General features: G+C 39.5%; 1 protein-coding gene across 1 annotated transcript in view; it reads right to left on the bottom strand.

Moving 5' to 3' along the window:
• The window catches only part of DDX11 (DEAD/H-box helicase 11), a 37,150-nt gene extending 29,114 nt beyond the window's left edge, over positions 1 to 8,036 (bottom strand). Inside the window, 4 exon segments of the mRNA XM_043967022.1 lie at positions 147 to 233; positions 815 to 1,042; positions 1,640 to 1,784; positions 7,909 to 8,036. Of these exon segments, the coding sequence (XP_043822957.1) occupies positions 147 to 233; positions 815 to 1,042; positions 1,640 to 1,780 (456 nt within the window). The 5' untranslated portion in view covers positions 1,781 to 1,784; positions 7,909 to 8,036.
• Positions 8,037 to 23,348: the final 15,312 nt, after the last annotated feature.

Raw genomic sequence — 23,348 nt, 5'->3', positions numbered from 1 at the left:
AATACTTCATTCTAAATTGTCCAGCAATTTAAGACAATGGGAAAACAGTTCAAGTCCTGGCCCCTGCCACTTAACAAAATATATGGTTTCCACAAGTCTTGAGGTAAAAAACTTAGACTTATGCTATTTCAAGATACTAAACTCACCATTCTTTTGGGTGCATATTTTAAATGTGCATTGTGGCGTATCTGTTGGAGACGTTCCTCTCGCTTCTTCCTCTTGATTTGTTCATCCTGAAGGATAAGAGAAGTCTAACAGAAGCTCCCGCAGAGTCTGACATTTGGCCTTTCTCTGTGAACATGTCATTGTCACCTTCACAAGAGGAACTCTCTCCTCCGACATCTCTTTTGATACATACATCTGCAATTGCTAGGCTAGCCAGCTCTGCTACCCATGATAGGAAGCACCAATATTTTCTCTCCCCAGCCATGTTCACTTAATTGATTTATTTCTTAATTAAGGTTATGGCTGATGAGTCATGCTGCCAAGGAAAATGAATAGGTCATTTCCCACACAGGGCACTGTTAAAATCTTGCCTGGAAAAAGACCATGTGCCACTACTTAATGACAACCAGCCTACAAATCACAGCAATGAAGAATTATAGTTAATTAATGGCAGAGGATGGAAGAGCTAAGAAGTACTATGAATTCAAAGAAGGACCAACTGAAAGATAGGTATTGGAGCTAATATAAAAAACTGACTTGTAGTGAAAAGAGAAAGACTGAAATTAAGTCCTTTTCAGCCTGTAGTCATTCTATGCTAATGATACCTTCTCTTAATATTCACCTTTCTTACTATCCCCACATTTTTTACCTTTAGTCTGTCTATCATGTCCTTTTCTTCTTTCTTCTGCACAAACTGGGCAATCCAATCAGGGTCCCCAGTAGGCTTTGGGGCATCTGGGGCCCCCTGGCTAGTAGACATGTGAGGTGGAGGTTCCTCCAAGTGCTTTTCAAGAAGACGGGCTTCTTCTTGTTGCTTCTTCTGCTCAAAGTCACGGAGCCAAGAAAGAGCCCCACAAATGAGACTTAAGGACTTACCCTAAAGAAAAAAAAATTTAAGAAGAGACTGCAGAACCCCCTTTCAGCCTTTCTTTAAGGAAGCCCTAAAGGCCTACTTGAAGGTATTTTTGTTTTTAAATCTACCTTGTTACAAAACATTTTTAATAGCCTGTAAAGAAGACCAATCTTTCTTTTATGCATCCCAGTATCACTAAAAATGCTAATAAAAGCATGAGAAGTCTAGACAAAGATTCTTGGTGCTGCAATTCATCAATCTGAATTTCATTCAAGTTCATGCTTGCCCAAAGACTAAATTTTTTACCTGATGGGTCTGTGCCCATGTTCACAGCTGTGAGAGTAAAAAAACAAAAACAAAAACAAAAAAAAACACAAAGGCAAACAACTTTGCTTAAATTCAGACTATGAAAACCAGTGAAAAGCACAGTTACCAAAACAGGATGGTATTTTGTCACAGAAAACACATACTAATTGATATTTCATATTGCAGCCCTTTGTTTTTTTATTTTGGTAGTCAAAATGAAAGAGCAAATAAAAGAATCAAGCAATTCTGTCTCCAAGCTTCATTAGCCACATTCCCTCCCAGATTCCTTCTTAGTCCTTTTAAGTTCATACTTACAGTACCAGTTGGACTCTCAAATATTCCAATCTTTCCAGCCTCCAAAACACGGTACAGCTCTGCCATAAAGTCCTTCTGGATAGAGTAAGGAGTATAGGGGAAAGGGAAATGTATGCCTCCTTCCTGGATTTGATCTGCCATATTCCTTAAAAAGATGAGTCATTACATGGAATTAGTTCCATGAGAAACAAAAAAAAAATGCAATGATCAATAGAGCAGCTCCTAAGAGTAGCTTCCTTATAGACTATGTAACTCTCCTTAAAATATAAAATTTTTGAAGTCTCAGGCCATACTAGGTAAAACCCTCATGAGAGTAAAATTTTGAACAAGGGTGAAGACTGAGTAACTGGAGACAAACAAGCAGATGGAAGAAATCTTGTGGAAAAAGCTTCTGGCAGTAACCATTGTGATGACATGCAGCCAAAGGCAGACCCCAAAGAGAAGGCTCCTTGATGATCTCAATGCTACCTGAATAATACCTTCCTTGAAGGGTAATTAGAAGAATCATTTTAGGTGGTATAAAGGGCTTTCAGATCACATGAACAACAAGATGGTGGACTAGACATTTTTTCTTATCTTTGTTACATTGTTGAGTCAATTTACTATTGACAAACTCCAGTTTTAAAGATTTTTTTTTGTCTTAGGAGTTAATGTGTAATAACTTAAGATATGAATATAGTAATCTGAGGTTTACAGTGGCCAGTACTGTTCTAGGTTTTGAGTGAACTATCATAGATCATACCAATTGTGTGAAGCTCCAGAATATGATGATTCTTAACTTCTAATGTTAGATTTTTATACTAAGATGTGTTTAAATTAGAAAAGAAAGATGTTTGAATGAAGGCTTTTGGAAAATCCTTGTAGGTACTTAGTAAGAATTGAAGATAAATGTTTTATTTATTGTTAACTAATTGATATTGAAACAACAAGAAAAAGAACTATATCCTGCCCTAAACTATGATTAGTGAAATATGCTGTGTGAGGTAAGATCTCTTGGGACTGTAATTTTATTTGATCTAGTTGAATTAAGGTATAACTATTTGATTATTGTTAATCCAGTACTCTACTATTCAGGGCAGCCAGGTGGTGCAATGCATAGAGCACTGGTCCTGAAGTTGGGAGGACCTGAGCTCAAATCTCACCTCAGACACTTACTACACCTATGTGACTCTGGGCAAGTCACTTAACCCTAAGTGTCTTAAAACATCTGGGGCTATCTCCAGTCATCCTGATATATATTTTGCCACTGGACCCAGATGACTCTGCAGGAGAGTGAGGTTGGTGACCTTGCACAGTCCTCCCTCATTAAATACAATTCACTGCAAGTCAAGACATCACCCCAATGTCATGGTCCTCTTCGAGAATGAAGGACAAACAACAATAACAACATTCTACTATTTAAGGGAAATGCCATCAATTGAACAAAAGGAGTGTTATCTGAGAAACACTACTGTCGAATTTAAATGACTGAGAAAGTTAAGAGGATTACCTTATAAAAGTAATGGCAGGATCCTCTTCACTCAGTTTCCCCACTGTGCTTTTCTGTTTCTGAACAGGTAGGTTTCCCTTCTGGTTAACCCTGAGCCTGGCTTTGATACCCTGTGAATAATGGGGAACTCTGTTGTTGGTTGAAATTAGAGCTAAGGGAGTTTTCTCCTGTTAAACCTATGATACATCAGTCTGTGCTCTTTGGCTTAGGCCTGAAGAAACAGTCTTAATGTTGTTACAACTATGTTTCTCCTTCCTTTCATTGCAAATTTTGAAAACTACTGAGGGTAAACTGTAAAGATTTTTTAAAAAATAATGGGGGCAGCTAGGTGGCACAGTGGATAAAGAACCGGCCTTGGAGTACCTGAGTTCAAATCCGGCCTCAGACACTTGACTTACTAGCTGTGTGACCCTGGGCAAGTCACTTAACCCCCATTGCCCAGCCAAAAAAATAAATAAATAAAATAATGAATCTTGTTGTTACAAGACCCAAACATCTGAGTTAATATAATGTGATGTAAGTATAAAGGACATTATTGCTTTTACTTTTACTCTAAATCTGCGGCCCCTATTTGTTTCAACCTCCTAACCTAAGCAACTAAGTTCTTAGGCTTGTCATCCTCTTAGTAATAAACATATATACATACATATATGTATATGTATATATATGTTTATGTAGAGAGATCTATATCTATCTATCTAAATGTAAAAGATTAGGCCTTTAAAGTATCTAATTTCTTTCTGGATTATCTGAGGATAATACATATCCTCAAAGCAGGGAATATGATAAAAGATAAGATGTAAAAGTTTTCATTTTTTAATAAAGTAGTAAACTTTACGTTGAAGAAACAACAAGATTAGTCTTTTTCCCCTTCAGAACTCGAATATATGCAACTGGCTTCTAAATGTTGTTTGTTTTTAAAATTAAAAACAGTGAAAAAAAATTAAAAACAGTGACAAAAGGCGAAGTAAAGATGATAGTTCTAAATTACGCATTTTCAGTTTTATCCTAGAGGCAATAGGGAACTACTAAGTACTAGAGTAGAATTTCTTTCAGGTGCATTTAAATATTCACAAATGTCTAGCCATACAGATGCCCAAAAACACAGGCTTAGGATATGGTTTTGGGGGGGGGGTTGTTTTTGGTTTTTTGGTTTTGGTTTTTTTAGTGAGGCACTTGGGGTTAAGTAACTTTGCCCAGGGTCACACACCCAGTAAGTGTTAAGTGTCTAAGGCCGGATTTGAACTCAGGTACTCCTGACTCCAGGGCCAGTGCTCTATCCACTGCGCCACCTAGCTGCCCCTAGGATATGTTTTAATAACTGTGTTTGAGTATGTTTAAATAATTTTTTATAAAGTCTCAAGTTAGATCTAAGCTTTTCACATATAGAATTATTTTAGTTGTCAACAAACTTTTAAATCATGATTTTTTGGAAAATGAAAAGACAAAGAGGAAATAAATACTACATATTTCCTTCACAAAACAACTTAAACTACTTTACCCCCATACAATATCTGTTCATGCACTGGGAAAAGAGAAGATAAATACTCGTGGTCCAGGACGATTAGACATAGAGCTCCTTGTTAAAGCACATAATATTGGTCAATGAAAAATTTAAAGCATCAACTTGACACTCATAAAAAACAGTGAAATGTAAAATATAAAATATAAAAAAAAATTCTCTATAAACCACATACTTTTAGGGTTTTACAAACCAAAAATAAAAATCCAATAGGTTACCTGTCCAAGGAGATACATTAACAGTAAATACAGAATTCAGTATTCTCTGTTACTCAGCAGAAACTGGCCTCACTTACTAGCTGTGTGATGCTGAGCAAGTCACTTAACCCTGATTGCCTACCAAAAAAAAAAACCCAAAACCCCCTGACAGTTTAAAATCCACTTTCTATAGACAGTCTTTCTTGGTCCTCTTTGCTTCCCTTTCTATGATAACCTTGTTCATATTTCCTCTACATGTATCCTGAATAATCCTATTTATATACATGTAATTTCCCCCATTAGATTGTAAGCAAGAACCATTTTCAACTTTTCTTTTTATCCCTTAGCAGTGGCTGTCACATATAAGATATGCTTTTAAAATGTTTGTTGATTGAAGAAATCATTACCTAGCCAAAGCAGAAATGTGTCCTAAAGGAGAAACAGGAAGGCAGCATATACTAGGCAGTCCTTGGCCTAAGGACCCCAGAAATAGAAGATTCTCCCAGACCATCAACCCTTCCTCCAGCCAACTCCACCTAGTACAGCTATAGTCCAGGGGTACATCCTCTATGTCCCATTTAACAACTACCTCTGCAGGTGCTGCAGTAGCTACCTCAGTAACCACAGGAAATAAGATATAAAAAAGAAAGTTTTCAACTTCAGAAACATATATGGTTTTATCAGTGGGACATGACACTAAAGAAAATGCATAACCATTTGTCTTGCTGGTGTACCTAAGGTCTATTGGGCCTTTTCATCTTTACAGTGCCCTACTACATACTAAGTACTTAATACATGCTTGTTGACTGCCATACAGCTGAACTCTCCTTTTTGTGATGTTTTTCCCATTAGAATGTGAACTACCTTGACAGCAGGAACTGTTTTGACTATCTGTATCCTTGTCACGGTGTAGAGCAAACTTGTAAATACTTAGTAAATAATTTTTCGTTAACTCTCCATTGGTAAAGCAAAACTACTACTATGCATATACCCCAAGAAATGGAAGGAAAGGGACCATATGTACAAAAATATTTGTTAAAACATTTTCTTTTTTATGAAAAACAAATTAAATATCCATTAACTGGGAAAAGGCTGTGCTACATAAATGTGGTAGAATATTATTTTGCCGTAAGAAATGGAAAATTCAGAGAAATCCGTGGTAGACCTGTATGAATTGATGCAGAGTAAAATGCTCAGAACTAGAAAAACAATTTATAAGATGACCACAATAATGTAAAGGAAAACAACTGTAAATATTTGTAATGTAAAAGCAAAACACATCAATAAAGCTTTTAAAAGGACAATAGAGAGGGGCGGAAGAAAAAAAGAGCAGTGGAGAGAGGAATTCCAGAATCACCTCGATGACTTTTTTTACAGGGTAAGTAGAGCTGTGGATCAGGGAAATGTCATAGAGCTAGAATTAAGCAAAAGCACTTGACCCTCTCATGTCAAACTTGTGGTCAGGATGGAGATATCCTAAACAAGATAAACAGGAGTACATTTAGGTGGAATTCAAGGGGCTTGTTCTTTGCCCTGTGCCATTTAATATTTTTAATCAATGACTCAGATGGCACCATAAATGGCATACTTGTCAAATCTCAAGATGACACAAAACTCAGAAGCATTGCTAAACAAGGTGAAGGGGCAATGTTTTGGGGTTCTGTAGAAGCCTAGAGTTTTGTGTCAAATCTAGTAAGATGAAATTTAATAAAGATAAATGTAAAGTTCTACCCTTGGATTTTAAAAATCACCTCAAAAAAAAAAGATGGGAGACATAAGGAAGGAGATAGTTCCTATAAAAAGGATAATAATCAAATTCAACAAGCATTGATTGAGCACCTGTTATGTGTCAGGCCCTTTGCAAAGACAAAATTGTTCTCAAGGAGCTTACATCCTACCAGGAGGCTACAATATGTCCATAAATAAGCTATTTAAAACTGTGTACCAAATAAAATAAGAGTATTGGGGGCAACTGAAGACTAACACTGGGGGAATTAGGAAAGGCTTCCTGAAGAAGTTTAAGCCTTGAAGGAAACTAGGTGTTTCCTAGGGAGCACAGAAAGTCTGCAATGGCAGATGTGACAGCTGGAACATAAACCTTCTAGGCAGTGTTGGGAATTGTAATAGACATTCATTTGGCCTAGAAAGAGCCAGACTGTGAAGGGCTTTAAACACCAAAGAAAATTTGCTTCTTAACCTAGAGTCAATAAGAAATCGCTTAAGTTCCTGGAGCAGGGTACATGGCACGGTGAACACCTATGCCGAATGAACGTCATCTTGGCAGCGTAAGGACGGACTGGACAAGGGAGACAAGGATGAATAACTACCACAAACGCACTGTTTGGAGGTTTGCAAAATTCCACATGGGTATTCTCATTTCAGACTTGGAAGAACCCTACCAGGGAAGGGATCTCCGTTTTTAAACACATTAAGAAATGGAACCTGAAGCTGAGGGTCAGTTGCACAGCTATTGCTTATATGAGGCTAAATTAGAATGCGTGCATATCTCCACTACCACCCCGCCCCGGCTCCCATGTCCTCCATTCCACGCTCGCCTCAAAAAAAGGAGGGGGCCCCAAAACTTGGCACTTATTTAGTGCTTGTTAAGGTCTTCTAACAAAAGTCCTACCCATTTTCCAGATAAGGAAACTTAAGTACAGAGTGACTCGCCCGAGGTCACTCAGCTGGTAAAGTGACTGGGGTCTCTCTTGACTCACTATCCACTACAGCACTTATGACCTCAGGCAAGTCAATTTCAGCCTCCCCTTAACCTCAGATCTGTAAATCCAGTTAAGAGTTAATACTAGAGGACTGCGTTATTCCGGAGCTCGGGAGCCACACCCCCTCCACACAGGCAAGCTCTTCCGGCCCCACCATCAGAGTCTTCCGCCCCGCCTTCTTGTCCCCGCCTCCTTCCGCCAGCGTTGGTGAAGGGCCCCGCTTTCTACTTAGTCGCGTTCCACACCACGCCCTTTTTCGGACCCGAACCGTTCCCTCTTTGTCCAACTCTGGCCTGACCTCCTTTAAGCCAAAGCCGGCACCTGACATTAGTGAAACCTACCTCGTTTTGAAACCGGGCTTCCCGCGGATAGCATCGGCCTCAAGCGGCACGTAATCACGTCTCCACGCACGTACGTCTTCACAGCTCAGTTTTTCCGGTCCGCGAACAGAGAGCCGGCTAAAGAGAGGGTTCACCACCCCCACCCTCGTGTGTGAAGAGCTTTGCGCGTGCGCATGCTACTGCTGCTGCTCAGCAGCTGTTTTCACCCAAGCAGCCCTTACACACACGCTTCTGATAACACAGACACACGCGCACACGCACACGCACACACCCCTAATCCCACAATCATATTCAGGCTTCCTTTTTTTATAGTATTTTGGTTTTCCCAATTACATGTAAAGACAAATTTTAAAGTTCATTTGACAAAAGTTTTGAGTTCCAAATGTTCCTCCGTCCCTCATCTCGCCCCTCCCTAGGATGGTAAGCAATTAGCTATAGGTTATATATGTGCAATCTTGCAAACCATATTTACATATTAATCATGTGAAAGAAGAAACAGACAAACGGGGGGAGAGAGAGATTCAGTGAAAATGACACGATTCATGCTTTATTCAGAGTCCATAGTTCTTCCTCTGCATGTGGATGGCATTTTCCATCATGAGTCCTTTGAAATTGCCTTGGATCATTGTATTTCTGGGAAGACCTAAGTTTATCACAGCTGATCATCACACAATGTTGCTTTTACTATGTACAATGTTCTCCTGGTTCTGCTCACCACTTTACATCAGTCTTTCCAGGTTTTTTCTGAAATTCACCTACTTATCATTTCTTTTTTTCCTACTTATTTCTTATACCACAATAGTATTCCATTACATTCACACACACACACACTTCTGATCTCACAATCACACACTCATGCTTCTGACCCCACAATCACATATACATGCTTGTGATCCCACAATCAAAATACATGTGTGCATCTGATCTCACAATCACTTTCACACATGTTTCTGATCCTACAACCACTTTCACACACATTTCTGATCCCACAATCACATTCCATGTTAGCAGGTGCATGAGATTCAATGTAGTCTCACATACTACCTCTTAGTTTATATAGAAAAATCATAAAAGACAAGACAGGAGATGTTTGCTTGTTCCTCAGGATAAGAAGATTGGGGCTTTTTTTTTTTAAGTTTTTCATCCAGGCCATCAGTCATTCATTCATTCACTCATTCATTTTTATTTGTTTCTTTGCTTAGCCACTGAAGGTTTCTGGGAATTTGGCAATTAAGGGTTGCAGAACTCTTATAGAATTAAGGAGAGAATGGGTAGTAAGAGAAGGAGGTCATAAATCTAAGCTATTCATTGGAGAAGTACAGCAATGAAAGGAAAATAAGACATAAAAGTGTCCATGTTTGAAAAAAAATGAGAGAGAAGACAACTGAGGGGGCAAAGTCTTCCTTTACTTGAGATGTAAAACTTTGAACTGTTGGGAGTTGCATGCAACTTTTCCTCTCCCCACCCCCACATACACCTCTATCCCCAATAAAAACCATGAGATGAATGCCACCTTGTCTTAAAATAAGGAAAGAGGTTTTATTGACAAAAGTTATGCAGGAAACCAGAAGCTCTGAAATTACCCCGTATTTCCTGGAGGCCAAAACCTTATCCTTTTGGGTCTCTTCCTAACCCTGGAGATGTGGGGGAGATAAGGAGGAAAATGAAAAGAAGAGGGTGCTGGGTATGGGTAACCCATTCATTTCTACAAAACCAGGAAGAGACATCTGTGTAATAAACCCCCAGGTGCAGAGCAAACAGCTGGAAAAAAGGTCAGTCACAATCTCCAAAAGGGGATCAAGGGTCAGGAGATTTGGGGCTCTTTCTGGACCTGGTGCATAGACTGTTCAAAATCTTGTGTGTTCAAGAGATATTTTTCGGGAAGTATTCTCCTGGGAAACATTTGAAAACTTCTTGGGGTATCCCCTTGCCTTGTGTTATCTTCAGAATTCTGCCAAATGGACAACATTTGCCGGTGGCAAAACTTAAACCAGTTTGATATGTCCCTTTTGTCTGCATTTTTGGATTTTATGTTCTTAAAGAGCCTCTTCTTGATAACAAAACCAGGGACTCTAAATTTCTGCTTCAGATGTAGCCTAGAACTAGTTGAGGTCTTCACATAAGAAGCTGTTTCCATTTTCTTGATCGTGATGGAGACCAAACCCTGTATAGATTCCACAGGGTCATCCTTTAGATCTTGAAGGGCTGAAATCAGAAGAACGTAGGGGTTGGGGAGAAGAGGATGCCTCAGCCCTTTGTTCTCCTAAGGACTACATTCCTGAATCCTGCCAATTCTTCTTCTACTGCTCTTAAATCATTATTCCATATCATTTAAACATAAAGCCTCTGAGGCACAAGATGAAAAGAACCTCATGAGGACTTAGGTGGTCTTCAACCTCTGTCAAAGTCTATATAGCCATGTTTCTCATCTGCATATGAACCCAAAGGAAAAACAGCCTTAACAGAATTTGTCTCCCTGCAAAATCCTCTTCTTTTCCAAATTTCCTATTAAGCGTCAAGGGTACCATAACCCTCCTAATCACCCAGACTTCCAACTTTGTTATCATCTTCAACTCCTCATTCATCCCACATATCCAATCCATTGCCAAATGTCATTTCTACTTTCACAAAATCTCTGCTTCTTGTCTATTTCTCTACTCACACAGCCACCAACTTCAGGCTCTCAGCACCTCCCGTCTGGACTAATGCAATAGCTTTCTAACTCTGCCTTAAATATTTCCCCACCAATCCACCTTCCATTTAACTGCCAAAGTGATGTTTCTAAAGTCTATGTGTGAACATGGCATACTCTCCTAACTCAAACTCCAGTGGCTCCAAATATAAAGTCCTCTGTTTGCCATTTAAAGTTCTTCATAACTTGGCTTCTTCTTACCTTTCCAGGTTTCTTACATTTTATGGCCTTTCATACACTCTATAATCCAATTGCAAGGCCTACTTGGTGTTCCACACAACAATACCAAACTCTCATCTTTGTAATTTTACACTGGTTATCCCCCATGTCTGTCCACCTAGATCACTGTCTTGTTATGGTGGAGGGTCTTTCAGAGCTCAATGAAACTATGAACTATGTTGTGCAAGGTTACCCAAGATAGACAGGTCATAGTGGAGACTTCTGACAAAAGGTGATCCACTAGAGAAGGAAATAGCAAACCACTCCAGTATCTTTGCCAAGAAAACCCCATGGACAGCACCAAAATGATAAAAGAGATGGCATCAGAAAATAAGACCTTCAGGTTAGAAGGTGTCCAATATGCTACTGGGGAAGGGTGGAGGACAACAAGGAGGAGTTCCAGTACTAATAAAGCAGCTGGGCCAAAGCCAAAAGGAAGCTCAGCTGTGGATACATCTGGTTACAAAAGGAAAGTCTGATGCTATAAAGATCAATATTGCATAGGAACCTTGAATATAAGATTAAACAGGAGGCAGCTAGGTGGTGCAGTGGATAAAGCCTCAGCCCTCCATTCAGGAAGACCTGAGTTCAAATCTGGCCTCAGACATTTGACACTTACTAGCTGTGTGACCCTGGGCAAGTCATTTAAACCTCATTGCCCTGCAAAAATTTTTTTTAAAAAGATTAAACATCAACATCTTGAATGACAGTGAATTTAAATGGACAGGAATACGTGAATCCCTTAGAAGAAATGCAGTAGCCCACATAGTCAATAAAAGTGAGAAAAGCAGTACTGGAATGCAATCTCAAAAAGGACTGAAGGATATCTGTTCAAATCCAAGGCAAACCATTTGGTATCACAGTAATGCAAGTCTGTGCTCTAACCACTGATGCTGAAGAGACCAAAAGGGATCAGTTCTATGAAGACCCACAATGTCTTCTAGAAATAACACCAAAAAGAGATGTCACATTTATCATAGGAGATTGGAATCCCACAGTAGAAAAGCAAAAGATAACTAGAATAGGAGGTGAGTTTGGCCTCGGGGTACAAAATGAAACAAGGTAGAGACTAATGGAGTTTTGTCAAGATCACTGACAGTCATAGCAAACACTCTTTTTCAACAACCCATAAGGTGACTCTACACATGGACATCACCAGATGGTCAATGTAGAAATCAGATGGATTATATACTTTGCATCCAAAGATTGAGAACTCTATACAGTCAGTTAAAACAAGACCTGGAGCTGATTGTGGCTCAGATCATGAACTTGTTATTGCAAAATTCAAACTTCAGTTGAAGAAAGCAGGGGAAATCATCAGATGAAATAGGTATGAACTAAATATCATCTCTTGTGAATATGAATTGGAGGTGATGAATAGTTTTAAAAGAGATCATGTATGCTAGAGTACCTGAAGAACTGTGGACAGAGGTTTGCAATATTATACAGGAGGCGGAGGCAGCTAGGTGGTTCAGTGGATAAAGCACTGGCCCTGGATTCAGGAGGACCTGAGTTCAAATCCAGCCTCAGACACTTGACACTTACTAGCTGTGTGACCCTGGGCAAGTCACTTTACCTTCATTGCCCTGCCCCCAAAAAATATTATACAGGAGGCAGCAGCAAAAAATATTCCAAAGAAAAGAGCAAAAAAGCAAAGGGGCTGTCTAATGAGGCTTTACAAATAATGAGGAAAGAGGGAAAGGGAAAGGGAAGAGGAAAGGAGAAAGGGAAAGATATGTCTAACTGTAGAATTCCAGAGAATAGCAAGTTTTCTTAAATGAGCAACACAAAGAAATAGAAGAAACAATAGAATGGGAAAGGCAAATAGAATAAGAATGATCTCTTCAAGAAAATTAGAGATATCAAAGGAAGAAGAGGTGGTAAGAATATGCAAAAGTCTCCTCACTCCAATTTTAGCACCCTTTCCCACACCCTACTTTCATGATTTGGTCCTTGTCCTGGAGTTGTTTATGGTTTTCAGAGGAAGATGAGATAAATATAGATGAAACAGTTGAAAACTAAAGTTAAGGCAATGTATTATGAAGTACCAAAATGTGTAGCACGTGCAGTAAGTTCTACAGGGTTCCCTAGAGAGACAAATGGGATCTAAATAGGCTTTCCAGAGGAGGCAGCACCTGATGGGAGCCTTGTAGGAAGATAAGGATTCTGAAAGGCAGAGATGGGGCGGGGGGGGGGGGCACGGGGGGGATCTATTTCAGGCATAGGATACAGCCTGTGCAGCTAGACAGGGGTGGAAAACATCATGCTGAGTTCAGGAATAGTTTGGCCAGACTACATAGTGTTTGGAGTACGAGTTCTGTCCTTTCTAACTTTACAACACATGCATGAGGTTTGCCCCTAGAAGAAACAGAGAAAACTCAAGAGCCACCTCAGCTCTCCCTCCTTCTCCACTCTCCCTCCATTAGTTAATCAAACAATAGACATTTATTAAACGCCTATTATGTGCCAGGGACTGTACTAAGCACTGGGGGTACAAAAAGGAAAAAGTCCTTGCCCCCAAGGAGTTTACAATCTAACAGGGGAGATAACATGCAAATAAATATATGCAAAGCAAGCTATATATGGAATAAATAATAAGAGAGAGGAAAAGCACTGGAATTAAGAGGGGTTAGGGAAGACTTGCTGTAGAAGGTAGGATTTTAGTTGGGGCTTATAGAAAGCCAGGGAGGTCAACAGTTGGATGGGGGACATCCAGAAAAAAAAATGCCTGGAGCCAAGAGATGGAGTATCTTGTTCGTGGAAGAGCCAGAAGGCCAGTGTCAATGGATGGAAGAATACCCATTGTGGAATGAGGTATAGGAAGACTAGAAAGGTAGGAGAGGGCTAGGGCTTTGGACATCAAGCATCAATGAACTCCATCACTGAGGCTGCCAGAGGAATGTCTCTACTCTAGCAGCTGGTAGTTGTCATCTCTCCATAGGAATACAGTGTGGGACTAGAGGGCTTAAGCTGTGTTGTCAAACTCAAATAGAAACTGGGGCTGCTAAATTGCACATAACGATCCCTGTAAGCCACATACTGCCTTAATTTTAAAATAGTTTCTATGTATTGTATATTTATTTTCTTAAATATTTCCCAATTATGTCTTAATCTTAGCACTTGGGAGTATTTTCTGTTTTATTGTATATTTATTTTATTAAATATTTCCCAATGACATTTGAGTCTTGGAACTTGGCAGTTCCACTTGGAACTTGTGGACTCAATGCAGCCCTGGTTGGTGTGTTCGACACCTCAGCTTTATACCATCTCTTGTATACACCTCTTCTCTCCTCTATCACAACTACCATGCTGGTCTCAGTTGTCAAATGACAACTGACCAAGTCTGACCATGTCTCCTCCCTATTCAATAGACTCCAGACTTCCTCCTACCTGGAGGATGGAATATCTCAAATCCTTTGTTTGACTTTTAAAGGCCTTTATCACCTGGCCCTCTCCTACCTTTCTAGTCTTCCTATACTCCATTCCTTTACTCTGGGATCCAGTAACACAGGCCTCTCTGTTGTTCCTGGAACATGACATTTCATCTCCTGACTCTGGGTATCTTCACTGACTATCCTCCATGCCTTGAACTCTGTCTCTCCTCATCTCTGTCTCCTAATTTCATTGGCTTCCTTCGAGTCTCAACTAAAATATACCTTCGATAAGAAGCCTTAGTCTTAGGGCCTTCTTAATCTTAGTTCCTTCACTTTGACATTGTCTCCAATTTATCCTGTATATCTCTTCTCTGCATGTTATCTCCTTCATTAAACTGGGAGCTCCTTGTGAGCAGATACTGTTTTTAGCCTTTTTTTTGTATCCCCTGTGCTTAGCATAGTACCTGGCACATAGTAGGCATTTAATAAATGCATATTAATTGATTCTCTATAGTGAGATGCAATGAAAATAGCCATGTCATAAGACTTGGACTTTAGTTCCAACTCTTCTGCTTATTAGCTGCTAGAACTCTTTGAATATCAGTTCTTTCACCTATAAAATGGCACGATGAGACTAGGACTAGACTAGAGAGTTCCTAGAATCCCTCTCCAGCTCCAGAATGATTTGATTTCTATGTAGAGAGACTTAGGAATAAAATTCAAATTTCCTGAGATAACAACACCTGAAATAACAATTTGCATCTAATTCCTATCAATTAGTCAACAGTATTTATGAAGCAGTCATGCTTTGCCAGGTCTTTTAAATACTGTTGTGGAAAGAGATTTAAAACATTCCCTGGAGTTATTTTTCTATCTCCCTTTCTATCCTAGAAGAAAGTATGAAAAGAATGTTGAACTGGAGACCAAAGACCTAGCTTCACATCCTGGCAATGACACTCGTGTGACATTGGACCAGTCATGTCACCCATCCTAGTGTCAATTTCCTCATCAGGTAACATAAGGGTAATACAGCTTGCGCTTTGTTTCTCCCAAGAGGTATGGTAAGGAAAACACTTGCTAAACTGTAAGATAATGTAGAAATATGAGCGGTTACTCTAACACATCGCAGACAATCTCTGTTCTACTTAGCCCTCAGGTTAATAATTCTAAATCGCTTGGGCATGTCTCACCATTCAGCAATATTTGCACATCTTCTTCATGTATTTCATTCACATTTAGCTTCATGACAGTTTGTCCTAAAAATAAAGCAAAAACAAACCAAAATAAATCCTGTACTTGTCTAACCATCTGTACCTTCCCTTACATCCTGATGAAAAATTAGAAAGAAAACAAACAAACATGGTAGGACATCAGCAAGGAAGGTGCCCAAGAGATATTCAGGGCTCTAACTAAAAGGCCTCTCCTCCCCAGAACTGGGGACCTAAGACATTTAGATTTATCGGGACTCATTCACAGAAGGTTAGTGGGAAGGGTAAAGTCTTCCTGGAAATAGGACCATTTTTGTAAATTGGGACAAACCCAGGAAAAGACAAGGTCCACCAAACCATAACATTGTTCTGTATTATTCGTCTTGCAGAAGGAAATAGGATAAATTAGATAAAGTAAACGGGGGAAGGAGTTCTGGAAAGCAGAGTCCAAGAAAGTAAGCTGACTTTACCTATGAATGTGATTGCTGCAGCCCTAATGTAGGGTCGTGAGCTCTGCAGGAAGCCAAAACTCTGGAACAGTAACTTCCCCACCAAATGATTTTCATTTGTGCCAACCTGTAGAAGCAGCAAGGGATTATGCAGGCCATGCATGAGGGAAGTTGCCTTTCAGAACTTGTCTGTGACCACAGTCCTCTCCTTTTCTCCAACCAACATGTTTTTTTCATTCCTCACCTACTATTCATACCTTTAAGCCCACAGTCGATCATATCTTGATACTGAGGCTACCTTAGTAGCTTAGAAGCTCTTGGCTCTGTCATATTTCATCTAAATACGAAGTTCACATCCTCATGTTTTGATTACTGGTACTCCAACCCCTGTATTCATAACCTCTGAGATCTAAATATTCCCTATATTTTGCCTGACCATGTGACTTCCAGACTTCATTTTCCTAGATTGCTAATAATTGCCTATTGTTCCCAACATTATGTAATACCTGAATTCCTGTTCTCTTGTAAGCTCTTGACTTCTGCTAAATATAAATCCCTAATCCCCAATTTAGTGACTGCTAGTTAGTGCCTGATTCTCTGGAAACCATTCCCTGGTGACCTCTGCCATACTGTTACCTATAAACTTAATAAATATAACACTGTCTGGCCTCTGTAATCTGAGCCTACAAACTGGAGAAACTCAGGAACTAACACTGAGGAACCAGCTGCATTCTGGACCATGAACTTCTATGAACCCAAAGTTTATGGATAATGGAGGTTGGGGAGTTAAGACATGGAGGAATGAAAGAATGGGACTTTGAAGAGTAGAGGACTAAGCAAAATAGAGTTTTTTGGTTTTTTTATTCCCTGTATGCCTTCTCTTTCCCCACCTCTTCTACCCTAGCATGTCTCAGAGTTCCCTCAGCCAGTACAGTAGCTGTGACCTCTCAAAGACTTTTTCACTCACCAGGCATCTGCATGTCTCTTCCAGTATCTTAACATGATCAGTTATGACTGTGTTTTGGAATGTTTGCTTGAGGGATGTCCAGCCAATCCCAACAGCCCATTCAGTCAAAGCCTTTGCACAGACCTGTGAGATAGAAAGAGGAGAACCCCGGGGGACTTTCCAAAGGAATTACTCTAACTCCAGTCCACATCCTATAGTCCTTTATAGTCAAGGCAGTAGGGTCAGAGAGGGTCAGAGAACTTGGAACAAAAGGGAATGATGGAGCAGAAACAGCAGGGGACCGAGTAGGAAGAACTATATATGATGTCATGGGCACTGAGGTAAAACTGGATGTGATGGGTATAGGTCTAGAGTATATTGTCACAGATATAGGAATGAGATACATGGCCAAGCCAAGTGCCTTTGGCTTTCCACTGGCAGGGACAGGAAAAGAAGACTCAAATGGTCTGTAGTCTAAAAGGGGAAAGCTCAATCTCACCTTGACCACCTCCAAATTATTATCCTGAATGCTGATCAGCAGTGGAACCAGGAAACTGTAGAGCTTCTTTCGGGTTTTAGGGCCTGGCCGGAACTTGTAGATTTGATGCATCATGTGGCTAAGGGCAGAGGTGGCTGAAATCCGTACCTGGTCCCTCTCCTGCCAGAACAGAAATGTCTGGGTGATGGTTCCTCATGGCTCTGCCCTGCACAGGTGCAAAACTCCCACAGCTCTTTCACATTATTCTCTACCCCTCAAAAATACACTGGTCCCTGTCATGTGTATATAATACAAATATTTAATATTACCCATAGGTCCAAATATTGAATACTACCCATAAGTGTTTCTGTGGCTAATTGTCCAGCTAATTAGAGGGCAGGGCACATGGGCTCAATCCTTGTAGGGGCTATTAGACCAAGTAAAGGGAATTATTACACAGCTTCTAAGGCCTCCCCTAGCTGTCTATGCTGTGATCAAGTGCCTGTGATCAAGTATGCTGAGCATACTGAAGATGTTTATGATCATGAACATTAGCTTAAATGTATATCAGACATAAGCTTTAGGGTTCATAAATACATGGATTATTATTCCTTTTACAGAGGAGGAAATGAAAAGGGCCCTTCCGGAGTTCACACAGCTAGTAGGTGACTGAACCAAGAATTGGTTCCTTGAACGCCAGCAACTGCTCCATCAGACTCCTTATTGGTGAGCCCAGTGTTCTCAATCTCAAATTGCATGTTTCTTTTAAGTTTTTAACACTAATCTAGTTGTGCCACTATTGTTTAAATCTTAACTGAACAGTGGGCAGCTAGGTGGCACAGTGGATAAAGCACCGGCCCTGGATTCAGGAGGACCTGAGTTCAAATCTGGCCTCAGACACTTGCCACTTACTAGCTGTGTGACCCTGGGCAAGTCACTTAATCCCTATTGCCCCACAAAACAAAACAAAAACCAAAATCTTAACTGAATAAACATTTAATTCTGTTACATTTTCTTCTGAACAAAGGAATGAAGGTTTAATAATATAACTTGGGAGGTTGAAAGTTGCCAAAAAGGTTTGGAGTAAGGGGAGAACACCTGTGAGTTCCTGGATAGCAAAGTTTATAAATGATGTAGTATTATTCTATGTGACTCAATAAAGAACACTCTAAAAACTTAATAATAATAGTAATGATAATAAACAGTATTTATATAGCACTTTATATAGCACAGTATTTATATAGCACAGGTTCACAAAGCACTGTGTGTTATCTTGTTTGATCCACACAAGAACCCTGTGAGAGATTCTATTTTTAACCCCATTTTACAGATGAGGAAATTGAGACTGGAAGAGGTTAAATGACTTGCCCAGGGTCACAAAGCACCTGAAGCAGATTTTGAACTCAGATGAAGTCCTGCATTCTTATCCACTGTACCACCTAGCTGCCTCTTTAACTTAAAAAAAACACTTCAGGAACAAAATGATAAGAATATGACAGTTAAGGAAGGGGAATAAACATGGGGCACATAGCTGTGGCCTAGAAAATTTTGAATTGGGGATGTGGGGACTCTTCCTCACCCTTCCACCCTTTTTTGTTGTTCCATTGTGTCTGACTCTTTGTGGCACCTTTTTGGGGTTTTCTTGGCAAAGATACTAGAATAGTTTGCCATTTCCTTCTCTGGCTCATTTTACAGTTGAAGATATTGAAGCAAATGGGGTTAAGTGACTTGGCCACCAGAGTCACACAGCTAGTAAGCGTCTGAAGCCTGATTTTAGCTCAAGTCTTTCTGACTCCACACCTGGCAATCTATTTACCGTGCCTCCTAAGTGCCTTTTTCCCTACCCTAGAACCCCTCAAATTCCCAGAGCTAGGAAAAACCTAGGGTATCATCTAGTTCCACCCTCTTAATTTACAGGTGAAAAAGAACAAGGCCAAAAAGAGTGACATGATCCAGCCAAGGTCTCTTGTTTCTTGTAAGTATTCTTTCTTCTGTATGGATACCTCCCCTCTTCTTTGTACTTTGGCTATACCTTTATCATAACTCCCTGCTCTTGCTCCATAAAGGACTATAGAGCTGAAGGGCAGAGCCAGGTTACTCCAAGTTGTCCTTGCAGGAGATGTTTTCCTAGAATCAGGAATTCTATTCCCAAACATGATTAGCCCCTGGGATAATAGGTCAGGAAATAGCCTCCTCTTTAATCACCTCCTCCTCTTCCCCTCAACCCCCAATACTCACATACAGAATACATTGGGGGGAAAAACACATGCTTTGGAGTCAGAGGACCTGAATTTTTAATTGTTGTAATAAAAATATACATTAAATTCATGTACCACATTTTCTCTACCCATTCCCCAATCAATGGGCATCTACTTTATTTCTAAATCAATTTCTAACAATTACTACAACAAAGCCTGCCTAAATTTCCTCCTCTGTAAAATTAATCCTAGTGCCTGTATCCCCAAAGATTAAGAGTAGATGACTTAGGTAAACTTTCAGGTTATGTGGCCAACAGTAATAGAGAACTAGACATTTGTTCTGATTCTCATAATCTCTCAAGTCTCTCCAAAATAGGAATGATACACAAGAGCTAAAGCAATTTCAGATATCTCCACAATCAAGGACACCAAAAACCCAACCAAGATAACTATTCAATGAACTAACAGCAAAGGCAATTTTCTAGTCCATAACTAGATCTCTCAGTATCCCCTCCTCTACTTCCTACCATGCTCTAGCCTCAGAGCTGCACATGTATATCCATGGGCTTGCAACAGAATGCAGTTCTACCACTACCACCACCAACCACCCAACCCAGCCAACCATAGCTGTGGAGAGTCAAAAGATAGAGAAGCTTGCTCAGACTGTGACAACAGAATACCAGTGTTCTTTGCTACAACAGAGCTCAGCCACAGAACTGAGGAACAAAAGAAACTGGGACATGACATGTATATGACTGTGTGTCGCCCCACTAAACTTGAGGGGAAAAGCCCAGAACACTTGGGCACTGGTTGGGGCCAGTTTTATTCCCCCCAGAAATCACTTATGGGAAAAAAACTTGAGGACAATGATAAACTTCAGCATGATAAACAGCTGAAGTGGTTTTGAGGTCCAACCATCAGGGAAACCACTATCAAAGGAGAAGTCAGAAAGTGAGCAATGGGGAAAAAATTTTATATTAAAATTACCAATAATGTCAGGAGGAAAAATAAACTCAATTAAAGATGAGTGAAAGCAGATAAATTAATATAGAATACATTAATAATATAAGGAAATATGGTCTCCAGATACGCTGAAAGAGGCTAGACAACAATGAATAAATTTCAAGACAAAGGACAGTAAATCAACATATGATGAGACTGAGGACCCTGTGGATTCCCAAGATAGCCTAGCACTACAACAGGATGTTTCTGAATGGTTTAAAAGAGAAATGAATATTGTTAAATGCTTATAGTATTTATGGTTTGAACAGCAAAAATAATTGGGTGGCAAGTCTAATAAGAGAAACAAAAGAGAAAATAACTGATTGGAAATGCAAATACACTGAAGTAAAAGTCAGCCTAGAAGAAGAAAAGCAAAAGGCAATAACATTGACAGAAAATATGACCTCCATATAAACCCAAAAAATTAATATGAAGATAGTACACTTAGAGATAATTTAAGGTCTCCCAAAAGAACTCAATGAATCAAAAAACCTGAATACTGAAGTGCAATGAATAATAATTTTTAAAACTGCCCAGAACTTCTGAACCCAAAAAACAAAGTGCTAATTTTTTAAAAATTCACAAATTACCTCCAGGAAAAAAAAAACAACAACTGCAAATTCCAAGACACATGGTGATTAGATTTAACAATTCCACTGACAAACAATAAATTCTGCAAGTGACCAAAACAAATACCTTCAAACATAAAGAACTTTCAAATAACACAAGACTATTATGCATCCACTAGAAATCACAGGAGGGAATTGAGTATTGTGTCCCAAAGGGCAAAAGAACTCAAAATGCAACTCAAGGTTTTCTATCCTTCAAATCTGAACCTCATCATTAATGAAAAAAGATAGACCTTATATCCAGAAAATTGTCAAAGATGACCAAAAAGGCAATAATCAATGCTGGATGGATTTGGGGAAGATAGGCACACTAATACACTAGTGAATCAGTACAACTATGTTGGAAAGCAATTTGGAATTATGAAAATAAAATCTTTACAGCAGCATTTTTTGTGATTACAAAGAATTAGAAATAAAGTAGATGCCCATTGATTGGGGAATGGGTAAAGAAAATGTGGTCCATAAATTTAATGAATATTTTTATGATGTAATAAATGGCAACTGTGATGAATACAGAGAGGAATAGAAAGATCTATATGAATCAATGCAAAGTGAAGTAAGCAGAGCCAAGAAAGCAATATACACAATTATGACAACACTGAAAGTGTTTAGAATAATCAGTCAAAAAATCAAATGTGAATATTGCAAAATTATAAAGAATGAGCACAATTAAAAAAACAACCATCAAAAGACACTCCTACCCCACTGCTTTGCAGAGGAGGGAGGTTCACAAGTATTGCACATTACACATATTTTCAGACTTTTTTGCTATAGTACTAATTATGCTGACTTTTTTTCCTTATTTTTGACCTTTAAAAATACTATTTATTATAATGGAATGTCTCGGGGCAGCTAGATGGCACAGTGGATAAAGCACCGGCCCTGGAGTCAGGAGTACCTGAGTTCAAATCCGGCCTCAGACACGTGACACTTACTAGCTGTGTGACCCTGGGCAAGTCACTTCACCCCAATTGCCCCGCAAAAAAAAAAAAAAGCCAATAATGGAATGTCTCTGTAGGAGAAGAAAAGAGAGATATATTGGGGAGAATTACAAAAATGTTCAAAAATATATACAAACGTTTTAAAAAAAGAGTATTATTGGGTGAAACCATTTTCTTCCCCATTGAGTGGAGATTTCATCTCTCTTCTAGCCCCCAACTCTTCTGTGTTCTGTTGTCCAAAGTAATCTGTATGATTTCCCCAATAATTATTATTCTGCTTCCTTTGATAAATATTTTTCTCTTTCTTTGTAATTATCTCTTCTGTAATGAGCATATGGTGGGAAGAGAAGTTAAGTCACTTGAGACAAAATTACCCTTTAAGTCTGGGATAGAACTACTTCCCTTGCCCTTAGAGACCAAAGTGGCTTTTAGCCCGAACCCCCAAAAAAGAATCATACCTCTAGATTGTAAACATCTTATATATGAAACAGGGATATAATTCCAAGCCCTATATTTCTCTTGAAGGTAAGAGAGTGAAGGAGTGATTGCCCTGCCACAGCTATCCTCTTAATACCCACAAAGATGGAACTCCAGTCTCCCCTGGCTATGGAGTGGGGCATTCCAGATCTATCTATAATTTCCTGTTACACATGAGCCACCTTGTCCTTTGTTACAAAGTCTACAACTGTGATACGTACATCATTGATAAGGGGTCTTAATTGGTTGGAGATACTGCAAAAGGCCTTCTGGGTTACAATTCCTTCTGTATAACAAATGATGTTGCGTATGCCCTTCATTGCTTGCACTGCCACCAACTCCTCCTCTTTCAGGAAGCTCCTAATGACTGGAAGTAGAGATGCCAGTGTCCCTTCCTGGAAGGAAGAGTGCAGAGGTTGTTACTTGCTAAGAGAAGGGGTTCCACTAAGAGCAGCAGGAGGGATTACAAGGGAGAAGATTTTGAGTGAACCAGTAGAAGCTCAAAAACAACTAGATACTGGAGAGATTGACAGGCTACAAAAGTTCAACAATTTAGCAAGTCGTTAATACAGTCAATCTTCAACATTCCCGCACCTAACTTTCATGATTTCAGGCATTCACACAATTTTATTAGCAACCTCATTTTTACTTTCCTGTTGCCAACCATTAGCCCTATATGCAGTAGAGAAAAAAGAGGGAGGTGTGATGCATGCAAGTTTGTGGAGTGGCTGGTATTTTACTAGGTACTTCACTGGTCTTGTTCATCCTACCATTAGTAAAGAGTAAAGAGCTCCTATGCATTTACTGTATATTTGTACTCTTTGTCT

This window comes from Dromiciops gliroides, chromosome 5 (genome assembly GCF_019393635.1).
Source record: "Dromiciops gliroides isolate mDroGli1 chromosome 5, mDroGli1.pri, whole genome shotgun sequence".
NCBI lineage: Eukaryota > Metazoa > Chordata > Mammalia > Microbiotheria > Microbiotheriidae > Dromiciops > Dromiciops gliroides.
This window is presented reverse-complemented; position numbering and strand designations above follow the sequence as displayed.